The following is a 27,371-nucleotide window of genomic DNA, read 5'->3' as shown; positions in this document are numbered from 1 at the left end:
TATATATATCCAGAAGGTTCTTAAAGAAAGAGAAAAGGAAAAACATAATCAAAAATATGCATGCATGTGCCTTAAAATAAGATAACTTATAATCCTTACGATCTGCAATCACCCCAACTTGTGGTTTGTAGTCTCTGTCTGTGATCTGCCAAATTGCGAAAGGGTCATTGGGAGTTTCTGGGAGAAGTCTGAATAGTAATATAATCGTATATGAAGTGGGGAGGCCATTGGGATGTAGATCTCTGTTGGATGAAACAAAATTAATTAATTAATAAGGATTTCTCACCAGAAATAGAGGATATTTTAAATCTTTGGGCTAGAATCTCATCATGAGTAGTATTAGAAGCCATTTGTAATAATCTGGTTACATATTAGAAGGGGAAAAATTTAAGAATGACCTCAAAATAGCAAACACTAAAGACCCATTATGTAAGCAGTAATAGATGATTTATAATCGGATAAAGTCACAAAAGTCTGGGAAATTGCCAAGTGGTCTTTCATCCTACTGGTAATAAATCATTTCTTCTAAGCACATAGATAATTATAAAACTATATAATGATTTTAGGGTGATAAAACTTGTATCTAGGGATGTAATTTAAAGAGAGTAAATCTTACTAAATATATTTAATTTCCAACATCAGGAGTATGAGATCATAAGCAAGATGGCTTAAGGCTTTAATTGCGCCCTCCCTGTGTCTAACAGTTTTTACACTTCCCTAGTACTCCCTTAAAATCAAGTAAATCAAATAATCTCCAGAAGGTCACTTGTTCCCCGAAACAAAACCAATAATAGATTTCATGGCCACGTACATTGTGATTCAATTAAAAGGAAATGTTTCTTGGCTCTAAGGCTGTTAGACGTAAAATGTGGCCCCATGTGTCCTTCTAGGGTTGAGTCAGTCATTGTTCTGGGGGAATCTCTGAAGCAGAATTAATGGTTTTTTGTCTGAGACCTTTTAATAGCACTATCTTCCTGAAGGTAGGAAAAGGGGCTTAATAATCAGCTCTTGGAATGGACTAGAGGACACGGGGAGGGGGAAGGGTAAGCTGGGAGTGAGAGAGTGGCAGGGACATATATACACTACCAAATGTAAAATAGATAGCTAGTGGGAAGCAGCCACATAGCACAGGGAGAGCAGCTCGGTGCTTTGTGACCACCTAGAGGGGTGGGATAGGGAGGGTGGGAGGGAGACGCAAGAGGGAGGGGATATGGGGATATATGTATATGTATAGCGGATTCACTTTATTATACAGCAGAAACTAACACACCACTGTAAAGCAATTATACTCCAATAAAGATGTTTTTTAAAAAAAATCAGCTCTTGGACAGAAGAGAAGCAACTCCTCCATGGATTTTGACAGAGGGCATAGACTGTCTCTTGAGGTTTTGTGTCCTAGTACCACACTGCTGGTACTTCTGGAATATAACGCTGGCCTACTTTTTTTTTTTAATTTTTATTGGAGTACAGTTGATTTACAATGTTGTGCTACTTTCTGCTGTACAGCACAGTGAATCAGTTATACATACACATATCCACTCTTTTTTAGATTCTTTTCCCATATGTATAGCACAGGGAACTCTACTCAATACTCTGTAATGCCCTACTTCTTAAAGCATATGTTCTGGGCAAGCTGACACGATGCCTTTTGTACGTCCATAAACTGACCATCTTCATAACATTCCACATTAAAAATAATTTCTCCATATTAATTCATTTCTCACCTAGCCCATTTTTCTCCTTTTTTAGTTAATGAGTGATTAGGAAAAAAATTATTTAATTGCATTTATGCCTCTTTCAGCCACAAGTTCTGAATCTTAAGAGGACAGTGGTCTGTCATAAGTTAAAATGTAGGAATCACATCTTGAGGTGACAGAATTACATGCTGGGTACTTAGGTTCATTGGTAAACCTAAAAGTGCGAACCAGTGTGGTTAACCATAAAAGAGTTAGGAACTCACAGTGTGGTCACACTACAACAATAAAATCTGTGCTTCCTTAAAAGAAATGAGCTTTGGTTTTACTCTGAATTTTCCATCAGCTTTCTCAGAGCATTTCAAATTTCAGGCATCATTGTCTGACCCTGTCCTAAGTGTTGGAAAACTTTATTTCTTCTTGTTCTTTTCCCTCCATAAGATGCCAAACACATATTTTTTGACATTCAAGTGTTTTCATTCTAATAAATAAAAAGTACATATTTTGGTTATTGGACCCAGGTACAAACTTTCATCAAGTAAAATAACCAACATCTAGAGCTACCCAACAGATTGCCAGAGCACCAGCCAATAAAAACTAACTGTTGGGCTTCCCTGGTGGCGCAGTGGGTGAAAGTCCGCCTGCCGATGCAGAGGACACGGGTTTGTGCCCCGGTCCGGGAAGATCCCACATGTCGCGGAGCAGCTGGGTCCGTGAGCCATGGCCGCTGAGCCTGAGCGTCCGGAGCCTGTGCTCCGCAACAGAAGAGGCCACAACAGTGAGAGGCCCGTGTAACGCAAAAAAAACAAACAAACCATCTAACCAGCATTCAGATTAAGAAATAGGACATAACCTGTTGTAGTAGCCTAGTAGCTTCCTATGTACCCTCGTCCAGTTTCCCCCATTCCCTGCAAATGGTAACTATACTATCCTAACTTCTAACACCATAGGTTAGTTTGCCTGATTTTGAATTCTATATAGTAGGAACCATGGAATATACTATTTTGTGCTTAGCTTCTTTTGCTCAGCCTTTTAAAAAAGAGATCTGTCAAGGGCTTCCCTGGTGGCGCAGTGGTTGAGAGTCCGCCTGCCGATGCAGGGGACATGGGTTCGTGCCCTGGTCCGGGAAGATCCCACATGCCGCGGAGCAGCTGGGCCCGTAAGCCATGGCCACTGAGCCTGCGCGTCCGGAGCCTGTGCTCCACAACGGAAGAGGCCACAACAGTGAGAGGCCCGCATACCACAAAAAATATATGAAATAAAATAATTTTAAAAATCTAACTGCTGCTTGTCAGATCACAGATCATGGACAAGCAAGGCCACTGCAGTCTTTCATCTTGTGGAGTCGGAAACACTGGGGAGAATTCCTCTTCTCATTCTGCATTGATTCCATGCAGCCCCTCTGCACCAAGGGAGAAATGTTCAAAAGAAGTTGCCTCCCTGTTTAAACGACCTCTCTTAGAAGCGTAACTATAATCCTAGACTTAAATTCAAAAGGATCAGTAATCCATCATATGGCGGACACAGGATGAGATTCTTGGGTCTCAGAGTAGCAAGCTTGAGTCCTAGTCTCCCGTGTGACCCAATGGAACGCAGTTAACCCAACTGTACTTAAGGAAACTAAACCAGGTCATCCATAGGACTCAATTCTAAAATACCAGGGTTCGAAGACATCAGCAAAGATTCCAAGCCTCAAGAAAGCATCTGGCCCGTGGTAAGAAAGGGAACTCCTGTTGTCACACTCACGCTGTAGGCTGATTCACAAAGGCGTTCTTCTGAAGCCTGTAAGATGAGTAGCTGGGAAAAGACCCTGACTCCAAAGAGACTCCTTGCACAAAAGCAAAATTCTTTTCTGTCAGGTTGTATGCTTCAAGCATCTTAAAACCTTTACATCAGAAAAAAAAATATATTGAAATGAGGTCATTTTAATTATCTTATTGCTTGAAATCCTGAAATAAATTAGCCCGAGTATGAACGCTTACCTGGTGAGGTGTAGCCATCCAAATAAATGAGAGGACAACCTGCAAAGTACAGTGTTCTTTAAGTACGATTCACCAACAAGGTATACAAACATTATACACGCACAGAAAGCACCTGCGTACATACATCAAGTAACAAACCTGTTCATTCATTTACAAAACATATCAATCTAACGTTTTCTGAGTTATTTTGTGTAGACTTTCCACGTGTACGTGAAATTATACTACTGACCGGTGTGACCATGTTTTCTGGACATTCTCCAGTCCAGCTGGAATTTTACAATGTTCTTAAGAATGGTAAGATTGGGGCTTCCCTGGTGGGGCAGTGGTTAAGAATCTGCCTGCCAATGCAGGGGACACAGGTGCGAGCCCTGGTCCGGGAGGATCCCACATGCCGCGGAGCAACTGGGCCCATGCGCCACAACTGCTGAGCCTGCGCTCTGCAGCCTGCAAGCCACAGCTACTGAGCTCGCGTGCTACAACTACCGAAGCCCACGCGCCCTAGAGCCCGTGCTCCGCAACAAGAGAAGCCACCGCAATGAGAAGCCGCGCACCGCAACGAGGAGTGGCCCCGGCTCGCCGCAACTAGAGAAAGCCTGCACACGGTAACAAAGACCCACCGCAGCTAGAAATAAATTAAAAAAAAAAAAAAAGAACGGTAAGATTGAATTAGAGGGGGGAAATTTATAGATGTTTTTCAATAGATTAAAGAACTTTTACTGATGAGGATGATTATAAGTTTTGTGACTTTCTGTTTGAATAAAAAAAAAATTCCACAAGGACTCAGAGGCGAAAAATATACAAATCAATTTCCACTGCAAAGTGAAGGAGCTGTTACAGTGGAGGATTCCTGGACTGAATGTCAATATCATGACACAGTGTGAGTGTGTTTCGTGTTTGGTAATTGCAATCATTGTTGCTTCTGTTGTGGTCATCCATTTACGATGCTTGGTGTCAGTTGATTTATCTCTTGTAAACATAAAATACAGTGTGTGTGTGAGTTGTGAAAAAAAAATAGAAATCTAAAAAAAAAAAACTTTTCTCCCAGGAAACTTCAGATTTGTGCAAGGGCAGGAGGAGTTTGTCGCCACCCAGTCTTCTCTGCCAAGCCATAGAGGCTCACACCGGCCACCAAACTTCACAGCGGCAGGTGTGCAGCGGGTCTCACCCTGGGCCCTGCATCCGGGACCTCGTGGAATGGAGGGGGCAGCTGGTGCTCCCTGCTCACTTGCACTAGTGTGATTCCATTCTGAGCTTCAGCGTAAGTTTTACGGTAAACCACTGACGTTTGTTTACTACTGCCGCCTCTAACCCGAGTTCTGAGATCTCAATATAATGTTGCATAGGGGAAAACATAACACTTAAAAAGCACAGCCCTGCCTGGGATCAGGGGTCTAGACCAGCCACGCAACCGTCTCCATAATCTAAGACCCCAAGAATCAGAGTTCATGGATGGAGAAGAGGAACAAGCCAACTTCAATAATCAATCTTTTGTCCTTCACTGTATTTTAAGAGTTGAGCTTGAGGTCTCGGTATAATATGAAAAATCTACACCCAAGTAAACAAGTGGGGACCAAGTGAATTTCTACAGCGCACATTCACACAAGTCAGTTTTCTCGTGGCTCTCCTGAAACACGGATGTTGACGGGACAAATACCAATTGATTACTAACAGGGAAAAACCTTCATCCCACGGAATGCTTCTGTAAATGCATTTCTAAGTTGAAGATTAGTTTTCTCAAATGTCACAGGCATTGGGATGGTGGGAAAAGGATATATTCAAACACTTTATTTCCATACAAGGAACATTACATCTTCAAGGCTAAAAATGGACCTCTGACAAGCACACAGTTAGCGTGATCTCAATAGGAACAGTGATTCATCAGGTTCTCAAGTGGTTTCCCAGGATCTATTTATGCACGGACTTGATCTCATATAGGATAGGGAATGGTCTACCCCAGCGGTCCCCAACCTTTTTGGTACCAGGGATCGGTTTTGTGAAAGACAATTTTTCCACGGACGGCGGGCGGTGGCGGTTCAGGTGGTGATGCAAGCAATGGGGAGCGGCTGTAAATACAGATGAAGTTTCGCTCACTCACCCGCCGCTCACCTCCTGCTGTGCGGTCCGGTTCCTAACAGGCTGTGGACCAGTACCAGTCCGCGGCCCAGGGGTTGGGGACCCCTGGTCCGCTCAGTAGTTACTTTTTCAAAACAACTGAGACTATGGATCCATGTGGGTCATGACTTACTTGAAGTGGCAGTTTCACAGACAAATGTGATGAGGTTGTCCTCTATCTTCTCAAAAGATTCAAAGTCATCCACAATGAACACGTGCCGCTCGCTAGGTTTGCTGGCTATGTTGGCAAGTTCGTTGTAGTCGACATCAGCCACGCCAACTACAAAGACACTGAACCCTGCAGAGCAGTGTTTATAGAGAGAATTACACATCCTTTTTTCCATCCTTTATGGTTTAAACAATTCAAAACAAAATCTTATCAGAAATGATGCCATATTTTCTCAGCTAATGCAACAAGTTCTTTTAATTGACATAAACTCTCTTTAATGAACATGTACTTTTTCCAGGTCTTCCTATTTTCTGGCTTATAAAATTCAATTAATTGGATTTCCTAAAATAAAGTCTTAACAATTAAAAGGTGAACATTTTAATAGCAGAATGACTTAATGTGGTACTCATTTCCTTCCACACATCCACAGTCCTAATATACCCATTAATTCTGCAGCTGTCTTAGGCAACATTAACATTTCAAGCTCATGTGCCTCAGAAACCAACAATAGGCTCATTTTAAACTCTGAATTCCTGAAACTGATTTACTCAATAAACTCAGGCTCAAAGTCAGCACTTTGACCACTTTCAAAATGGAATCTACAAGTCCCACTGGCAATAAATTTTCACTTACTTAGGCTAATACAAATAAACAAAGTTTTCACTCCAAAAGCTTAATTCAACAGTAGAATTAGTTACGTAATTAGATATAAATAAGGTAACTTGAGAAGCAAATATTCATAACCCCAAAGTTAAATCACAAAGGAGCCTAAAATATACAGGAATCTGCTCAAAGTGCATAACGTAACAGCAACAATTTATAAAAAGATCAGTGCATAGAACAATCTCTGTTGTAAGAAGAAACAGTATGACTTAGCACTAGTCATGACTCACTTTTAGCCAAAGACCCATGTATGTGCAGATGACAAATTCCATGTAACGAAGGACTTTACAATTTACACCACAATAAATCATGCATAGCATAGAATTCTCTCTAAAATACGTCCACCTTGGACGCTGCCTGAAGGATTGGGGGTGTTCATGCAACTATAAAGACTTAGTTTCATCTCTAATCATCCTGAATAACTAACCCAAAGGGCAGTGTGACAAGGAGGCTTTCAGCATGTTTGATTGACAAGATCTACACCAGCAATATCTCCTTGAGGTCTCTCTGCTCCTTTGCAGTGAACCTTCCAGCAATCTGTTTGGGATCTGCATCTGCCAGGACGTGCCAAACCTACGTCTCTCCTTGCATAGGACTGAACCAGCACCAAGACTCATTTATGCTATGGCAGGAAGCCTGCTCGAGGATCATCCCATTACTGCTGTTGTGTAGGCCTCCAGCCACTATGGGGGACTGACCCTGAGGCACGTCTTATACAAAGAATACACCATGTCATTTCTGAGCAGTTATCAAACCATTCCGTGATGAAATGTAAACTAACATTAGAAGGGTACGGAACACAGAGTAAAACAGAAACTAAAGTAAAATCAGTAATTTTGGTCTTTTGCAATCATTCCTGGACGTTTGAAACTGTGAAAATAATGAGTGCCATCACTAGGCATCAAACTTATGCTTGTGCGACGTGGAGAACAAACTTACGGTTACCAGGGGGTAAGGAGGTGGGGGACAAACTGGGAGATTGGGATTGACACATACACATTACTATATATAAAACAGATAACTAATAAGAACCTGCTGTAGAGCACAGGGAACTCTACTCAATACTCAGTAATGGCCTATATGGGGAAAGAATCTGAAAAGAGTGGATATATGTATATGTATAACTGAATCACTTTGCTGTACACCTGAAACTAACGCAACATTGTAAATCAACTAGACTCTAATAAAATTTTTTTTTTTAATGTATGCTTGTGCTTACCTGACTGTTGGATGACCAAAGCCGCCTTCTTGACCTCGTCCTGTGACCGACCGTCTGTGACCACGACCAGCACCTTGGGGACATTCTTCCTCATACCACTCTCCCAGGTCAAGACCTTCTCCTTGATAAACGTGAGAGCTTTGCCTATAGAATGTGGCATGGAACATTTTAGTGTCAGCTCAGTGGAAGCTCTCCAAGTGCCCTTAGCCACGCCCAACTGAGAAGCGTTAGACTTCTATGTTAGACTTACACTCCGCCTATCACTCCAAAGGCTTTGGAGAGTAAAGGTCTATGTACACGCTGATGAACTGTACCTGTCCTTGTGTTTCCTCCTCTGTACCGGATATTCTGGAGGGCCCCCAGGGCCAGGGCCTTGTCGTTGTACGTGTTCAGCTTAAACTCGGACTTGACCTCGTCGCTGTACTGCACAAATGAGACCTGAAAGGAGAGGCGGTTTGGTGGTGAGGGTAAGTCACCTCTTTTGATGTTTCAATTGTCAAGTGATTCTTCTAGCTGCATAATGGGAAAAAGAAGTCTATTAGACCTGACAGAATATGGTATGCTCTTTATAGCTAAAACACTGACTACTGTTGTCTCACTAAATTCTCTGATTTCTGATCTTCAATGAAAGTGTCGGTAGTTGATATGAATAATGTACATGCATTGTATTTATTCTCTAGGATGTAAGAAGGGATGGGTAAAGCTGGAGAGCAATGAGATTCCAAGATCAGAAATGAGAACATACCATCTTGAGCTCAAATACTGGCTAAGCAATGGCTTCTCGGACAACTGACCCTTCTCACTGACCACATCTATTCTTCATTGTAATAGAAAAATGGCACATGAGTGATAATAATCAGCACTCATCACCCATTCAGTGACAGTGTGATTTAGTGGAAAGAATAAAAGCTTTATAGCCAGGATTCAATGGGCTCAAATCCTAGCACTGCCAGTTAATAGCTTTGTGACATCGGGTTGGTTCCCAACATCTCTGGGCCTTTGTTTTTTATCAGTAAAATGGAGATAATTATACTTACTTCTATGGCCAGTTTAAGGAATGAGAATCATGTATACAAAGTAGCTGGCACAGAGAAGTTAATAAAATATGGTAGCTTTTTTTCTTATTTTTTATCAGAAATCTTAATTTCTAAAAGGATTTCAAAAAAGGCTTACTGGCTCACACTTTAAATTAAGACTGTAACTAGCCTGACATTTTACTCTTCTTGGGTTGGAATAACATCTACAGAATTATTGGGGGATTTGAAATTTAACATATTCCACAAAGCATTATTGCATAAAAGAAGACATGATTTGTTGATGAAATTATTTGTGATTTATGTCAAAAATCTCTTATTTTCATAACATCTCTAAGATGTACCTGCCTGAATAAAGAAGAAACTTCACCAAGAGAAATGGGAAGGGAAAGAGGATTCAGAAAAATAACAACACAATACAGTCTCTTGCCTTAAGGGAGTCAATGATTTAGACAGAAGAGAATCACACAAATATTGACAATATAAAGAGATACGTGCCGTAACCGCAACATAGACAAAACCCTTCAGGAGTCTGAAATGCCTAAAACTATCAAGGAAGCCTCTCCAGAAAGGGTAGAATTGAAGTGGGTCTTCGAGGTTGCAGAATCCAGGTAGTAAGTAACAGAGCCACTGGCCCTGAGTCCAGGGGTATGTTGGGAGTGGAGGAGGTTCTCAGCTTTACTGGTGGGTCAGAGCTAAGCGAGGAATTATTCTTTGAGGTGTGTCATGGAAGGATTAATTTTTCTAAGTTCCCACTCCAGTAAAAGCAATAAATTTGGAGTGATTCCAAAGCAAGATAATTGGTAGTTATCATTGTAGGAAAACAAATTAATTTCCCTTTGAGTTAACAATGGCCTTTCTTCTTCTGGTTCAGGTAATATCTGCAATGTCATGATAGAGGGGGCAGTAGGGTTCCACACAGCCCCTCCAGTCACTATCCATCACTGAATCTCCTGACTTAACGGGTACAACAATCACAATGCATTTAACTTCCAGAACATAAAATGACCTTTCAGGAAAATGTATCATTGTCAAAAGATTTAAGCAGGAAGTTAGAGCTAGACTCCCCTAAATTCTGCAACAGGAATATCATCTAGCCAAGAGAATACCTAGAGGAATGTTTATCTTTCTATTTATTTATCATTTGCACCCAAGTCCTTCCCAAAAGTCTATGTGTAAAGAAAAGAGAAAATAACAAAGTCAAAATGGAGTTTATACTGAAAAGTCTTTCTACTTAAAAGTTTAAAGGAAACAGCAAGACATTACAGATGAATAACCTTTGAAACGACACCCACCTGAATTCCAGCAGGACTGATTTCATCAAAGGCTCCCACGGTATTGAAGATGAATTTTACAACTTTGTTAAAATTATCATCCCCGATACTCCAGGAGGCGTCAGTCAAGAATACAATATCTGCCTTGGCCCCTTTGCACACTGGGGGAAAAACACAGAGGAAGCCCCAAATCTCATGAATTCTTTCATTTAAGTGAAGTCACACAACTGAGAAACGTAATCTAACAGCCTGCTACTCCTCCAAGTGTGGTTCAGCAGCAACGGCATCGCCTGGGAGCCTGATGGAAATGCAGAGTCCTGGGGCCCACCCCAAACGTCCCGCAACCGAATCAACAGTAGCAAGGTGCCAGATGATTCACGCGCACAGAGAAGTCTGAAAAGCGCTAGTCTAACTGGCCCTCAATTGCTGCTCTGGAATTACTCCATCTGGTCATTCTGCAAACATATGCTCCCTCCTCATGGGATTCTTCAAGGAGCTTCAAACAATAACTAAGGAGGAAATCAAGTGAAAAAACAACCATGCTGAGAACTTAAGAAGAGCCCTCAGTGGGTTTGGAGATTTTTGTATATAATTACCAAAGACTTGGTGTAGATAAGGTGTCTTTTCATTTTAAATTAGGCCACTAGAATCATATGGAGGGAGGGAAGGGATGGAATAAAATAAAGAAACACCTTTAATTAGAATCTTCAGACTTGAAAGCTAAAAATTCTGCAAATAAAAATTTAACATTTTAGTGATAAAAACTTACCGTGTAGAATGTATAACACCAAGAATAAACCCTAATGTAAATATGGACTTTGGGTGATAAAGGTGTGCCAATATAGGTTCACAGGATGTATCAAACGTCCCACTCCGCGTTGGCAGGGGGAATGTTGAGAGTGGAGGGAGGCTGTGAGGGGGCAGGGCATGTCAGGACTTCTGTGTACTTTCAGCTCAAATTTGCTGTGAACCTAAAACTGCTCTAAAAAATAAAGCCTATGAAGAAAAAACCTTAACGTGTCTTTTTTTTTTTTTCAAAATTCACAATCTTATATGTTGTGGAATACGAATACACCAGAGAAGTAAGTCATTACCACCAAAAAGGTAACAAACATATCCATCCCCCCCAAAAGTTCACTGGTGTCCTTTTATAATAGTCTCTCCCCGTCAGTCCTCTCCACACCCCTTCCCATACCCAGAAAATCACTGATCTCCTTTTGACATGATAGATTAATTTGCGTTTTCCAGAATTTTATATAAATGGAATCAGACAGTATCTTTTTTCTTTCCTCAGGCATCTTGCACCCAGCATCACCATTTGGAGATTCATCTATGCTGTTGCGTTTAACAATAGCTTGTTCCTTTCTCTTGCCGAGAAGAATTCCATTTATTCCATTATTGCTTATTATTTCACTTTTTGATGAACATTTGGGTCATTTCCTGTTTTTTTCCAATTACCTGGTTTTTTTTTTTTCTTACAAATAAAACTGCTATGAATATTCCCGTAGAAGTCTTCGTGGGAACATATGCTTTCATTTCTCTCGGTTTAGCACCTTGTAGTGAAATGACTGAGCGGTACCGTAGGTTTATGTTCAACTTTAAGAAACCGCCAAGCTGTTTCCAGTGTAGTTCTACATTTTACATTCCCACCAGCGGCGTATGACGGTTCTAGGTACTCTACGTCTTTGCCAACACGTGGTCATTTTAATTTTAGACATTCTAATAGGCGTAGTGGTGTCTCATTGTGGTTTTGGCTTGCATGTCTCTAATGACTGATACTGAGTATTCACATATCTTCTTTGGTAAAATGTCTTTTCAAATTTTTTCCTCACTTATTAAAATGGGGTTGTTGGTATTTTTATTAGTGATTTGAGAATTATTTATGTAATATGGATATAAGTATTTTAGCAAATTATGTGATTTGTAAATATTTTCTCCTAACCTGCGACTTGTCTTCTCATTCTCTTAACAATGTTGTTCAAAGAGAAGTTCTTAATTTTGATGAAGTACAATTTATCAATTATTTCTTTGCTCACATTTTTGGTGTGATGTTGAAGAAATCTTGGCCTAATTTCAGGTCACAAAGGTTTATAGATTAATTATTATATGTGGGTTTATGATCCATTTTTTAAAATGTTTTTTTATCGTGGTAAAAGCCACATAATATAAAGCATACTATTTTAACCACATTTAACTATACAGTTCAGTGGCACTAAATACCTTCACATTGCTGTGAAACTCTCACCATCATCCATCTCCCTAATTTTTTACCTTCCTCAACTGAAACTCTGTCCCCACTGAACACTAACTCCCCATTCCCCCTCGCCACCCCCCATTGCCCTCCTGCCCCTGGCATCTACCAATGTACTTTCTGACTCTACGAATTTGACTGTTCTAGGTACTTCATTTAAGTGGAATCAAACAGTATTTGTCTGCACCTACTGTATAGTGGAATGCATTTTTAAGGTGAACTTAATATATGCCCTACAAACAGATTGTACCTTCTTTTTTTTTCCCCCTGTGCTATACAGTAGGTTCTCAATTAGTTATCTATTGTATACATAGTAGTGTATATATGTTAAATCCCAATCTCCCAATTTATCCCACCCCCTTTCCCCACCTTGGTGTCCACACGTTTGTTCTCTATGTCCGTGTCTCAATTTCTGCTTTGTAAATAGGTTCATCTGTACTATTTTTCTAGATTCCACATAGATGCGTTAATATATGATATTTGTTTTTCTCTTTCTGACTTACTTCACTCTGTATGACAGTCTCTAGGTCCATCCACGCCTCTGCAAATGGCACAATTTCCTTTTTATGGCTGAGTAACATTCCATTGTATATACGTACCACATCTTCTTTATCCATTCCTCTGTTGATGGACATTTAGGTTACTTCCATGTCCTGGCTATTGTAAACAGTATTGTAAATAGCTGTAATGAACATTGTGGTACATGTCTCTTTTTGAATTATGGTTTTCTCTGGGTATATGCCCAGGAGTGGCATTGCTGGGTCATATGGTAGTTCTATTTGTAGTTTTTTAAGGAACTTCCATACTGGTCTCCATAGTGGCTGTATCAATTTACATTCCCACCGACAGTGCAAGAGGGATCCCTTTTCTCCACACCCTCTCCAGCATTTACTGTTTGTAGATTTTTGGATGATGGCCATTCTGACCAGTGTGAAGTGATACCTCGTTGTAGTTTTGTTTTGCATTTCTCTAATAATTAGTGATGTTGAGCATCTTTTCATGTGCCTCTTGGCCATCTGCATGTCTTCTTTGGAGAAATGTCTATTTAGGTCTTCTGCCCATTTTTGGATTGGGTTGTTTGTTTTTTTTGATATTGAGCTGCATGAGCTGCTTGTATATTTTGGAGATTAATCCTTTGTCAGTTGATTCGTTTGCAAATATTTTCTCCCATTCTGAGGGTTGTCTTTTCGTCTTGCTTAACATGTCTTTAAGCCAAAAATATTTACTGAATTCCTTTCAACAGTCTAAAGAAACACACTACTATTTTATCCTATAATAATACACTTTTAATTTTTAATTTTACTTCTTTAATAGGCTTAATAACCATAACATTCTAGTGCCTTCTAAGAGAAAAGAAAAATACTTTCAATTAAATGTTGGAAACAGAATGTGGGAAAAGAATAAACCAGTAGTTAATTAGCTAAAACTTAATTTGATGAAGCCCTGAGCATTGCCCCAAATTACTGAGAGACCAATCTTAATAGCTCAGTCTATGTCTTTTTACCAGTTTACTACAAGGGACAATTATTTCTCCAACCTTGGTGAATGGAAATATTTTAGCTTTGTGTAATCCAGGGCCCTTCTTAGGTCAGAAGCCAGGAATTCCAAAGCCAAAGGCCCAGGGGTTACGCTGCAGATTTAGCCCAAAAGGTCCCCAGTGCCTGTTGATGCCAGCAGCCACAAGTAAGAAATGCCCTCCATGCGACAATGGATTATTTAAGGCATCCCTAGACCTTCATCTGCAAAATCGAGGAAACAGAGTTCCAGCTGAAGAGGCAGAGTGGTTTATCACTGGGTTTTTTTTGTTTTTTTTTAATGTCAGTTCATTGGTTTGCTTATTAATTTATTTTTGGCTGTGTTGGGTCTTCGTTTCTGTGCGAGGGCTTTCTCTAGTTGTGGCGAGCGGGGGCCACTCTTCACTGCGGTGTGCGGGCCTCTCACTATCGCGGCCTCTCTTGTTGCGGAGCACAGGCTCTGGGTGCGCAGGCTCAGTAGCTGTGGCTCACAGGCTCTAGAGCATAGGCTCAGTAGTTGTGGCTCCTGGGCCTAGTTGCTCCACGGCACGTGGGATCTTCCCAGACCAGGGCTCGAACCCGTGTCCCCTGCATCGGCAGGCAGATTCTCAACCACTGCGCCACCAGGGAAGCCCTATGACTGGTTTTATTCACACTAAAATGGGCCTGGAGCAGAAGAGCAAATGACTGGTAATCTTTGCCTTTAATTGAAAAACTCTTTAGCAGGAATAATAGGTCAGAAATGTTCTATATCAACTGCATAAGTAAGAAGGCTATCAATCCCGATCAGCTGAATGCACTGCCTAATGGCTGTACTTACCTTCCCGGGCTGGTGGAATCGTGGGAGGGGGAGGAGGTGTAGGCGGCTCTGTAGGAGCTTCTGTTGGTTTTACAGCTAGAATTAAAAATAATAATTAGAAAAACGCAACATGTGCACATTTCATATCTCAGAAAGTAAATCTTTAGAGCCATTTCAGTCCTCGATAACAAATCAAGTGTCATGGGCACTGACATACTGGGAATCCTAGCTTATCCCAAACTGGTACCATTGGTAGTCACTCAACATTGACTACAGCAGCACGAAGCGAAGCCCAGATGCAAAGGGAGAACGTAAGACCTTCAGATACAGTCAGATGAGCAGAGGTCACTAATACGGATCCATGTGCACCTTCTCACTGTCAGCTAGAGCCAGCTCTCCCTCCTTTAGGTCTTTCCTTACAATTACGCCAACTCTGACAGGGCAGCACGGATCTGCAGCAGGTAAAGGTGCTGAACCAGGTGCAGACGCCACCTCAAGGACCTGCCACCATGTCACTATTGCCGCTCGTAAGGAGAAGTGTCACACAGGAGTCACTAATGTCTCCCACACCCAGAGCATCCTACTCTGAAGCCTTACAGAGACTCCCCAGATTACTCAAACACTTACTAGTATGTTCTCTGACAGAGACACCTGGTCCCTCAAGATTTGGTGTCTGCACAAAGACAGTGACGCCATAATCAGTGTCTGGTGACAGGCCGGTGAAACAGTGACTGGTTTCTGATCCACGCACTGTGATTTCCTGTCCTCTTGTTCCTGATTAGGACAGCAGAGGAAAAATGCCAGTGTCACCAGTAATTATATTTAAAGACATTTTGATACATCATTTTATAAATAGAATGACACCTTTACTGAAGTTTTAAATGTGGCTACTATGTGCTCCAGGTCATTTTTTTGCACACGTACCGTCTGCAGGGCTTAGTTTTAGCCTGTAGGAAGTGGCTGCCCGGTGAGCTGACCATCTAACACAGAATGTATCCCACGCGACCTGGTGAGTTTTCAGATCTGTCACATTCAAATATACTACAAAAGAAGGACAGAAAGAAATAGATTTACTTCATAAATAAAGGCCAAAAAAAGCATACTTTTTGGGCTTCCCTGGTGGCGCAGTGGTTGAGAGTCCGCCTGCCGATGCAGGGGACACGGGTTCGTGCCCCGGTCCGGGAAGATCCCGCATGCCGCGGAGCGGCTGGGCCCGTGAGCCATGGCCGCTGAGCCTGTGCGTCTGGAGCCTGTGCTCCACAAGGTCCCAAAAAAAAAAAAAAAAAAAAAAAAAAAGCATACTTTTAATCACAGCACAATTTTAAAACTTCCACTGTGGCTGACAAAAATAATGTCTAAAGTCTCACATTGTTTCTTCATAAGAAACAGACATGAAACAAACACGAAAACATGGTATTGTCGAAACCGACCTCCCTTTCTATGACTGATTTTCAAGGGAAGGAAAATCCACATTCAGACGTACCTCTGAGATACTGCAGGTTCAGTTTCAGACCACCAGAATAAAGCAAATATTGGTACAATAAAGCGAGTGACACAAATATTTTGATTTCCCAGTGCATAAAAGTTATGTTTACACTATACCGTAGTTTATTAAGTGTGCAATAGTGTTATGTCTAAAAAATAACGTTCATACCTTCATTAAAAACACTTTATTGCTAAAAACTGTTAACCATCATTTGAGCCTCCAACGAATTGTAATCTTTTTGCAATAGTAACATCAAAGATTACTGATCTCCGATCACCATAACAAACATAAGAACAATGAAAAAGTTTGAAATATTGCAAGAACTACCAAATGTGGCACAGAGACATGAAGTGAGAAAATACTGATGGAAAAATGGCACCAGTAGACTTGCTCCGTGCCGGGTTGCCGCAAACCTTCAATTTATAAAAAAACACAGCATCCGCCAAGCACAAAGCCAAGAGCAATGAAATGAGGTCTGCCTATAGCCCCTCTCAACGCAATGAATGTCAACGACACCTCATGAAAAATAATAAAAAAAATTTTTCGAAAGGCTATCTGCTAAGTCCGCAAAGAGCCATTAAAGCACTTGATGACAACAAAATCTATCTGCAAGCTGAATCAGTCATCATGGCATTTATGGGAAAACTTTCCATTAGATCAATACACTTAGGTAATATATGTTTAACATGAAATGTCAGGAAAAACCACATAGCATCCCACATGGATAAAATCATAATTTTTATCTTTTAAAATTCAAAATGTATTTTCTATGAAACAAACATATCTCATACATTTTGTATCCTTGATTATATGACGTAAGTATTTGTTTAGCCGGACACAAAAGAGTTACCTACTCAATGCCGAGGAAACATGCGTAAGAAAAAGAAAGAAAGAGAATTAAAACAGAAGGACCTGGTCATTTACACTACGCTTTTTCTTACAACCGCAAGAAGCTACGTGACTCACAGGTAGTGCCTTGGTCCGTCAGAGGGACACTGAGACCAGAATCGTACTGCGCGTAAACATTCACGTCATAGGTGGTGCTGGGGCTGAGATTGTGTAACGTGTACGATGTCACTTCTCCAACGAAGACCTCCATGGGCTCATTGGAACCTTTAATAACAATCACAAAAATACATAGACATATGTCATCCCTAGTCTCATATTTTTCTTAAAATCAAATAACTTATACTCAAATGATAGTATGAACACCATTAATTCCATAGCCCTTATGCACGTGCTCCCCGTAACACCCGCCGCATTACATGGTGAATACAAAACTGGAAGCAGAGACCGAATCCTTTTCCTTGTTATTCTCAAAGCATAGCACAGTAGCTAGCATGTGTACTAATGAGTGTAGCAGGTGTGTAATTACTGTTCCTTTAACGAATAAATCATCACACCGTCAACTACTCTAGACTCTCAAGCCTCTTCTTTAAGCTCCAGTTTGCAGCATAGTGCTTTGTACATACTGGGTGCTCAATGAACATTTTTCTGTTGTAGAGATGATTTAAGAACGTCTATCTCCCACCCCGTTCCATGCAGTGTGGTTAGTTACTGCAAGTCCTCCACCTTGAAGTTCCCTCTCCATTTCTTACACAGGCTCACATATCCTTACACTTGCCTTCTCTCCTTTATTTTTTTCTAGCTCACATCCCTCCTGGGTGCATGGAAGATTCCCCAGGAAATTTACTATAAAAGTACTTTGCTTCCATTTTGCTAAACATATAGACAGAAGATGGAAACACAGATGGCGAATAATTTAATAGAGGGGATGTCCATTTAGGTGAAAGCGTCCGTGGGAAGCCAAAAGAAAGCCTGTCGTGAATAAACGAAAATGCACATGCCCCAAATGGAATAATACCTTGACCTAATGGGAAAAATACACAAGTTTATACTAATTAAGTACTCATTCTTTCACAATCATTCTAACATATAGGTTGTCTGAACACAGCTTCAATTTGTGCAATTTTATGAACCACATCAGACGCTTTCGTCATGCAGATTAATGGGAGTTGCATCTAAACCCATAGTAACAATGACACTTTAGAACATTGGCTTAAATACTATTTCCAGAAACGTTACCTCCGGTAGGAGAGGACTTGATGTGATAACTGAGCTATCAGGAGAATCTAATCATGGGGGATGCAACGAAGAACACCCTCATGCACAAATAACCCTCCAATGCATTTCTAAGATGATAAAGGTGCTTCCTTACCCACTGGCTTATACACAATTTTATAGCCAAGAACGGGAGATGGTGAAGGATCCCAGGACACTCTGAATCTCGTATACCATTCATCTGAGATGTGTATGTTCTGAGGAGGAAGTAATCCCACTGAAAACAAATATTGGCACACGTTACTGACCTTTTATTGACAAACGAGGAGAGAGCACAGAACTTTATGAGTATTGACCATGAATGTTGACAGTGCAGCTTCATGAGAGCAAACTAATAATATCCCATATTGTCCCGCTCCAGGAAACAATTAAAAGGTCTCGAAATGTTCAACAGATAGCTTAGTAGTTTTCCAAATTCAAACAGCAAATCAAATGGACTCAGGAACCGGTGATTTCTAGAACTGGATTCAGAATTATAAAAAGTAAAAGAGATCTCATACCATTTTTTTGAATGTTATAGATCACAGATTGTTGGAGCCAAAAAAAGGATTTACAGACTATTTAATCCAACCATCTTATCACAAAAATAAGATATGATTTGCCCAAGACCACACAGCTAGCTAGTGACCAAAACGAGGTTCTTCCCCAGCACCACTATAACCTCTACCAACATAACCTAGAGTAAATCCTCACACCTCCAGAGTACTACCCAACTCTATCTCCTATTAGATCAACGCTGTGAGGTAGCCTGTTAGTCAGCCACTGAGTTTTTATTCACAGCATTACACAAATAAGGACTTAACTTCAAAACCTTTTTTACAAGAGAAGCCAGAAGTGGTTTTGGCCCTTCCTAGAAAACTAAAGATCTAGTAGAGATTTTTGTATGTTCTTGATTAAGCACAGAATTCTGAAATACAGCATTTCCTCCAGAAAAATACCAAAATATATTCTGAAACCTAAGGGAAGAGTGAAAATGGGAAGCTGTTAAATTAGAATCATCTTGAGTCGCTAGATGGAGTCTGTGTTGACTCAGTCCTGTAGACAACAGGTGTCAATAAATATACAAATTCCTGGCCTCCAAAGACTGAGCTGAAACACTCTGGTCCTGCTTTTTTCTCAGGAGTTTTCAAATGTTACCTCTCCCAAATCCTGTAATGTTGTCAAGATCATTCAAGTAGAAAAAGAGTTTGGGCATCTAAGTGTAGCAAGGAGCCTGAAATCATGTTACTTAAGTGGATTTTTGCTGAACAAAGTGGAAAAGTGTCTTACCCATGTCTCCCAGTAATGGAACCCAGCGGACCCATGGCCCAGCCCACCTTCACGCTCAGCCAGGGACTCTCAGCTTTGGCCGCGCACTAGAACTTCGGCAGGTCTGGACCACGTCTAGACCATTAACATCAGTATCTCTCGGGGTGGCGTCCAGGCGTAAGCCTTTTTAAAGGTCCTCAGATGATTCCAGCAACCAAATTAGAGAACTTTTGATCTAAACCATAAGGAACTGCTACCCACGCAGGCTAGAAAAGGGGCCCGAACCCTGGTAATCCATTAGTACCATAGAAAAAAAATTTTTTTAAAAAAAGCTGAATTTGTAAAGACAGAAGATGATTACCAATCATCCTGCTTCTTTTTCATGACTTAAGATTCTATGGTGATGGGGTCTTTTTTGCTGAACACTTATTTGACTGAGTTAACAGCTATAGCCTTAACTGATACCACACAAACTAAAACATTATTCGGTGACTAAGCAGTGGTTTTCCAAAGAATAAAACTATCTCAAGCAAAGCAAAATATGCAGATTTGTGTCTCATTTTCCTTCTTTCAGTGGACCTTTAAAAAGTTAATAACACATTCTGTTGTCACACCATTCTGACAAAATTCAATACCTAATACAAATGTTAATGCAGTATTAATGGAGTGTCTGAGACGTATATACTCAAATACTACCAAATTTAAAGATTATAAAAGGTTTAAGACATTTACCAGTTCTTCCATTTCCTGTCAAATGGGTACCATCTCCATCTTCATAAACAGCAATAACAGTAATTTTATATGGGGTATCAGATTGCAGGGGCTGTAGCATTACATTGTTTCTTCTGCCTGGGACAGTGGTCTGCAGGGGAAGTTAAATTATGAGTTATCATCAGCTAGAGGACTTCCAGATCAATACTTTTGTACGCATTCCCATAAACAGTAGTGTTTTCTTCATCGTTTCTTTTTCTTGCACAATGCTCAGGGCGAGGCAAACTGTCTACCACTGTGCAGCAAGGGAAATGGTTTTAGAGTCAGGCAGGTCTCAGCTCAAATCCCGCATCAGCCACCTCCCAGTCTTGTGGCTCAGCGTCTCAGAAGGAAGGATGGAAGCCGTGAGGATGAAAGGCAGTATCTCGTACAGCACCTCCACACACGTGACTGAGCACCACTGCACTCCCTTCCTTCCCCACTCCTCCATGTGTGTCAGTTTCGTGGGACTCCTTCCACAAATGTGCACCCTGTGCCCACCGTGGGCCAGGTGTGGTACCAGCCACTGGGGAGCAAAAGCGGACTCAGTTTCTGTCCTCAAAAGCATCAGTTTTGGCTTCCCTGGTGGTGCAGTGGTTAAGAATCCGCCTGCCAATGCAGGGGACACAGGTTCGAGCCCTGGTCCGGGAAGATCCCACACGCCGTGGAGCAACTAAGCCCGTGAGCCACAACTACTCAGCCTGCGAGCCACAACTACTGAGCCTGCACTCCACAACGAGAAATCACCACAATGAGAAGCCCATGCACTGCAACGAAGAGTAGTCCCAGCTCGCCGCAACTAAAGAAAGCCCGTGTGCAGCAACGAAGACCCAGCGCAGCCAAACATAAAATAAATAAATTTATATTAAAAAAAGTATCAGTTTTGCTAATATTAATTAGGGGAAAAAGAGGAAATGGAAAATACATTCAGCTGCCCCCACGAAGAGCAAATGAACCAGACAGACCTCTCAGTCTCTCTTCCAACTCTATGCTTTGCTTCTACAAAAAGCAGGGATCACTTAAACCATAGATTCCAGCACAGAGTCCCCTAATTCTAAATGGTGAATTGGGAGGGAAATTACATTTTTAATGTTTTCAGAAAGTGACGGGAAATTGCGTATTTATCCATGGCAAGGCTGAATAAACACTAAAGCAGGAGCTTCTCTGCTTTGGCAAACTAAGTGTGGTGATACCGCTTACCCCGTCTTGATCAGAAACTCTTAAATGGCAGTTACATGGGTTTCTGATTAATAAAAATAGGAGCTTGGGGCTTCCCTGGTGGTGCAGTGGTTGAGAGTCCGCCTGCCGATGCAGGGGACACGGGTTCGTGACCTGGTCGGGGAAGATCCCACATGCCACGGAGCGGCTGGGCCCGTGAGCCATGGCCGCTGAGCCTGCGCGTCCGGAGCCTGTGCTCCGCAACGGGAGAGGCCGCAACAGTGAGAGGCCCGTGTACCGCAAAAAAAAAAAAAAAAAAAAAAAAAAAAGTTAAGATTTAGAGTCACGTAACTCGAACAATAAGTTAGGTAGCTCAGAATAATAGCTATCATGTTTCACCAACTCAGTTCCTATGATATAATTAGATAGTTAGAAATACACATTTTTATGAGATAAGATAATTTTTCAACCTGTGTTTAGAAGAGAAATGAGCCCAAAGATACTGATCGTGCAGGTGGCCCCAATATCACATCAGAGAAAGACTCAACTGTAATCACAGCACTTCCTAAAGAAGAAAGCTTCCTTTCACCCTCCAACCAGGTAAGACATGACAAAATGCTCAAATGAATGAGTCACCAACTCACATATTCATCAATTGGGTCACCGACGGTGGGAGAATAAATGATCCTGTATTGCTGAACCGGCCCATCAGCGTGGTCCCAGGCTACCGAGAGGCTGTTGGTTGTCTCCCCGAAGACTCTCAGATTTCTTGGTCCACTTCGTGGTACTAAATAAATAAATACCACAGAGTTAGTTTCCTGTCTGTGACCATAGTGGACACCGGGGTGGAGGGAGGGGCATGAAAGAACGGGACCCAGGGCAGGGTAACCGTACCCCAGTCCTTCACGACTCTCTGGGTCGCTTACTCCCTTGTGATGAAATACACATCTACGGCTCTAACGTGAAACCATAGCCAGTAGAAAGTGCTGCATTCAGAGCTACGATTACATGCTGAACTTCCAGTGACAGAGAGCTAGGTTTGAACGTGAAAGTACAGGCTGGGAGAGAAAGGGATTATTTTAACTGCTATAAGCACCTCCTGTTTAATGAAACAGAGAGGCCGCGCCCTAACACTTCCAAAGTGCCCCGTTGGTGAGAAGACCCACGGCAGGCAGAAGAAGGGAAGAAACCCCTCCGTAACTGGGGTACCAGATGAGAAGACGGCCAAACGACGTCACTCAGCTGGGAGGGCAGTCATGGGCCCAAGGCTCCAGGCTGAACGTGACTGTGGGCAACCCAGAGCTCCCCTCACCTGCACAAGGTAGAGGCGATTCCCCACACTCCTCACTCGCCACCACCACCCCCTAGGCCTCCCGCCCCAAGTCACAAGGGAACCCGGTGGAGAAAGGATTTCCGCCTCACACGTGCGGCCCTGGGCGGGGCTGGGAGTCCCCTCTGCATCCGAGTAGAGGGCAACGATGTTCACGGAATAGGGTGTGTCCGGAATCAGCCGCTCCAAGTGCACCGTGCGGGTATTTCCCGGCACCACGATCTGGAGGGGAGGACACACCAGATTCTGCTTGACCACAGCCCAAATGCTTACCGAGTCTTTTATTAGTCAGCATCATAATATTTACAGTAAAAGGCTGAGCCCAGCACAGCAGAAACCACCTTCTGTGCCACCTCATGAGAGCTGTCCAAGCCACACTGTTAAGGGCAATTTATCCTCAGAAATTTCCTCTCCAAAAAAGTTAGTTCATACTTGACCCTTAGTAACTTCAACTATCTCCCATTTGTGTTCATGATAAAGGTTCTCAAATACAACATCCAGGGCTCATGAGAGTTACCCAAAATAATCCCGAATGTTAGATACACATAAGAAAAGGGACCACACACACACGAACACACACACACACCAGTAAAATAGAGAGCTACTCCATGCAATGGATAAGGGCAGTACTGTCTGACTGTGTCCTACCATACACAGGGACATACAAATCAATATTCTTACAGAACACATCTATCCCTCCTCATTTGTTTACCTTTGTTCATTGTCATTGTTTATTTTGGTAAAGACTTGTAAATTAAATTAGTCTATAAATTTACTTTCCCATAGGTGTTCTATCCCTTGCCCAATTAGACATTTCTGATCTCAAAATTATTAATCTACTTAGAAAACTGCATAGTACTATGGATTGAAGATAGATTGGGCAACTTGTTAAGAGCCAATGAAGGCAAACTTTAAGGTATTTTCATAACAAAGACGTGTATGTTACAACAAAAGCCCATACTGACAAGGTCTAGCAATGATTTGCATTCACTTCCGGGGCTTTCAACTTATATAGCTAATTTGCATTTTTCCAAAATTCATTTTTGCTAACTAACCCTATAGTTAATACACCTACTTTAGTTCATCAAAAGCAATCATTTAAGCATTACACATGGGCAGGCCCGTGGCTTGCATCCTCACAGGCAACCAAACAGGACACAAACTTGAGCCTAAGCTCATCAGGAAAGGAAGTTTCCAGGAGACCCGGTAGGTACCACACCAACTGACTTATTGTTCCGGGCCAGCAACTAAAGCAGGAGGCTTTGTAAAATGCTGTAAAATCTACAGCATTCTTCTGTCGAGCTCTACGACGACAGCATGACTTACAGATTCCGAGGGTCTCTGGCCAGCCAGGGGCGAATACACGACACGGTACTGCTGCACCGGCCCCGGCGCCGAGCCCCAGCGAACGTCCAGGCTGTTTGGCGTTGGATTGTACACTTGGACGTTTCTTGCCAGCCCTCTCACCACTGAGGAAAGAAAAGCCAACACATATTTCTTACATCCGTTTATATATGTCAAGCTTTTGCTATCACTTCTCCAAAACTTCTACTCTGTTAACAGGATAAAATACTGTCCTCCTTAAACTTCTGATTATCTACACACAAAAGCAGATGAAAATTCTGCAAATCCAAATGTAGTCAAAATTAGCCAACTATGTCCTTGGTCTATACGGAAGCAAAGTTGTTGCCAATAAAAACAAGCTAGTGAAAGTACGATAATAGCACTGGGTTGGCCATAAAAAAACAAGGGGCAAAGGACAAGAAGCTTCAGTTTTCCAACACAGGTAATGGAGAGATAGAGAAGAGGATTTTATAGCTCTGCCTTCTAGGTGAAAACTAACAACACCGATGAAGCCATCTAATTCCATCAGCTACATTCACCCATTCATTCCTTCTCATTCAACAAATAGATACTGAATGTCTTCTGTGATTAAAAGAAAAGGCAAAAGGAGGGAGAAAAGATACACTCAGTTCTCAGTTAACTGCCCCAATAGGGACTTAGAAAACATGCAAATTAAATCCATGTATTAACCCCAAACTCTAGTTTAGCCAATAACATCATCTCTCCAGACCGCTAATCTTTTGCCAAAAGAAGTCATCTGTATTTGCTCTCTTTTAGCCATCAGCAAGTGTATTTTTAAAGCCAAAGAAATATTTATAGGTATGCCCCAAAGCCTTTAAGCAGTACTAGAAAGAATTGTAAAACCACTATACGCTGGTTTCTCAAGATGTTAATGGCAACTGAAAGCACACAGATTTTCAGCGCCAGGAAGCACTTCATCAGCAAACCAGAGAAATGTGCGATCAAGTAATGTGACGAACAGATTTCAACAACTGACACTACGAAAGCCAGTTACAAAACACTGCCTCACACAAATTTATAAGGCAGAAAGCAAAGCTCATGAACTTCTGTGAGTGAAACAGAATCCTGGTGATTACACACACATTTATAAATCCTGAAATTATCATTTCAGAAGAAGAATGCCATTACAACTTTTTATTTCATACACTAAAATATTAACAGTTGGGGGCGTCTGGATGGTAAACTATGGGTAATTTTTATGTTTTTGCTCTATCATGAATTTTCCAAATTTTCTTCAATGGGCCTATATGGCCTTTACACGGAAAAGCAAAACGTATCATGAAAAAGCAATATTTTTCTGCCTTCTTACTTACGTGTCCTTCCAGTATCTGATGTGCGTCCTCCGTCACCTTCAGAATACGCGGGAACTACTGTAACAGTGTATGAGGTATCTGGCTGCAGACTCCTGAGAATGGCATAATTGGTATTCCCAGGGATTGGAACCTACAGATTTTAATAAAATGTAAAGTATCTGATTTGAAAAAACTTATAAAAGAAATAATACTTCGAATAATGTAATACTCAAAATATTAACTCAAGACCAAGCCAAGAAGCAAGTTCTATAATATTGGGATGTAATGATGTGCCCCCAGACGGACTGTTATCAGAGTTTCTGAAGGCTTCCCTACACTCACCCCAGCCTCCCTCTCAGAACTCCCTGAAATGATTATTTCCCCTAGCCCCAACCCCCCGCAAAAACTCCCTGATCACCCAGGCACAAGACACCAACCTACCACCCTCTGTCAAGTCCTACCAAATGAGTATGAACTTCTTCAGCACTAAGGTAAATTGGTTAACTCTTTAGATCCACTTTGCGATCGTTCGGCTACAGCTAAAACAAACGTGCTTTTTTCCCTACGGGAAATAAGTACCAGTTCCTCCGGACCGCCTGCTGTGGGTGCGTAGAAGAGCTTGTACTGGCGAGGACTGCCCTCTGCGTGGTCCCAGCGAACGTTCAAAGTGCTGGTGGAAGGGTCGTACACTCTGAGGTTCCTCACGGTATTCAAAGGTTCTGAAATGCACGGAAAGCACATCACAGTGTGGTCCTAACAACCCAGCGCTCACAAAACACAGGTTCACTGATGTCTCCCCACCCCACAAATATTTGCTTAAGTCCTGAATAAGGGAAAGAATGTCTGTGATCATCTGACACGTGTCTCATCTCTCCAGAGAGATTTGGCCCCTGAGCGGTTTTTGTTTGTTTTATCCTAGAAAGTAATAAACGTCTTTCTCCTTGAACAGAGACAGATGACTCCAAGTAAGGATATTAAAAAACAATTAAATCATTATTAACATGCATTTTAAAAGATTAGCAAAAGCCTGTGTCACCCCAGGGTTTCCAGGGAAAGATGCGATTCCATCCCCGTGAACGTTATTTTAAAAGCCGTGGGAGGGCTTCCCTGGTGGCGCAGTGGTTGGCAGTCCGCCTGCCGATGCAGGGGACACGGGTTCGTGCCCCGGTCCGGGAGGATCCCACATGCCGCGGAGCGGCTGGGCCCGTGAGCCATGGCCGCTGGGCCTGCGCGTCCGGAGCCTGTGCTCCGCGATGGGAGGGGCCGCGACAGTGAGAGGCCCGCGTACCGCAAAAAAAAAAAAAAAGCCGTAGGAGACTGGGTTCACTTACTGGTCTTGCCCCTTCCTGTCATGCGACCGCCTTCACCGTCTGGATACAGGGAGGACACAGTGATTGCGTAAGGAGTGTCGGGCTTCAGCTTCTGTAGGAGCACACTGTTTTGCCGTCCTCCTACCATGGTCTTGAGTAAAACAGGGATAAGTGTGAGCCTTGCTCTCTCCATCTCACTAATCTGTTAGAAAAAGCTCTTTCTACAGGGGAGCTGTTTGAGACCTTTGCCAAGACCTTTGCCAAGATCCGGAGTGAAACCTGAAAATGTATCTTAGGGTATAATTTTAAATGTAAAATATGCACTTTCGATCACAAAAAGGATTTTAAGCCTTAAACTGGTGACCTTACAAAGATATTTCAACTTGCTAGCCGCCAGCACTGTGAAATTTCATCCAAAACACATTTCACAGATCTCCTCCCCAAAAAGGCATTTATCATAAGTGAGCTGCAAAGGAACTTTAAGATAGCAAAGAATTGCATAATAGTAGAGGCTCTGCACCATTAAGTATTATTCTTACCTTTTTACAGATGTTTGCTATTTGCTTTAGACACATATTTAAATGACTCAGCAAAAGATCT

The 27,371-nt window shown here is 41.9% G+C and overlaps 1 protein-coding gene across 2 annotated transcripts in view; it reads right to left on the bottom strand.

Annotated features, from left to right (window-relative positions):
• The window catches only part of COL12A1 (collagen type XII alpha 1 chain), a 114,284-nt gene that overhangs the window by 27,962 nt on the left and 58,951 nt on the right, over nt 1–27,371 (bottom strand). For both annotated transcript variants that reach the window (XM_024731878.1, XM_024731877.1), the window contains 19 exons: nt 26,793–26,922; nt 26,041–26,180; nt 25,483–25,612; nt 24,131–24,273; nt 22,897–23,026; nt 22,119–22,261; nt 20,299–20,428; nt 18,416–18,535; nt 17,164–17,310; nt 15,636–15,752; nt 15,339–15,485; nt 14,733–14,807; nt 10,169–10,308; nt 8,154–8,277; nt 7,840–7,983; nt 5,922–6,086; nt 3,677–3,715; nt 3,441–3,579; nt 100–242 (listed from right to left, as the gene is read on the bottom strand). In XM_024731878.1, coding sequence (XP_024587646.1) covers nt 100–242; nt 3,441–3,579; nt 3,677–3,715; nt 5,922–6,086; nt 7,840–7,983; nt 8,154–8,277; nt 10,169–10,308; nt 14,733–14,807; nt 15,339–15,485; nt 15,636–15,752; nt 17,164–17,310; nt 18,416–18,535; nt 20,299–20,428; nt 22,119–22,261; nt 22,897–23,026; nt 24,131–24,273; nt 25,483–25,612; nt 26,041–26,180; nt 26,793–26,922 — 2,446 coding nt within the window. The remainder of the gene's footprint in view (nt 1–99; nt 243–3,440; nt 3,580–3,676; nt 3,716–5,921; nt 6,087–7,839; nt 7,984–8,153; nt 8,278–10,168; nt 10,309–14,732; nt 14,808–15,338; nt 15,486–15,635; nt 15,753–17,163; nt 17,311–18,415; nt 18,536–20,298; nt 20,429–22,118; nt 22,262–22,896; nt 23,027–24,130; nt 24,274–25,482; nt 25,613–26,040; nt 26,181–26,792; nt 26,923–27,371) is intronic.

This window comes from Neophocaena asiaeorientalis, unplaced genomic scaffold (assembly GCF_003031525.2).
Source record: "Neophocaena asiaeorientalis asiaeorientalis breed wild unplaced genomic scaffold, Neophocaena_asiaeorientalis_V1.1 scaffold450, whole genome shotgun sequence".
NCBI lineage: Eukaryota > Metazoa > Chordata > Mammalia > Artiodactyla > Phocoenidae > Neophocaena > Neophocaena asiaeorientalis.
Note: the sequence above shows the minus strand (reverse complement) of the source record. Positions and strands in the feature narration are given on the sequence as shown.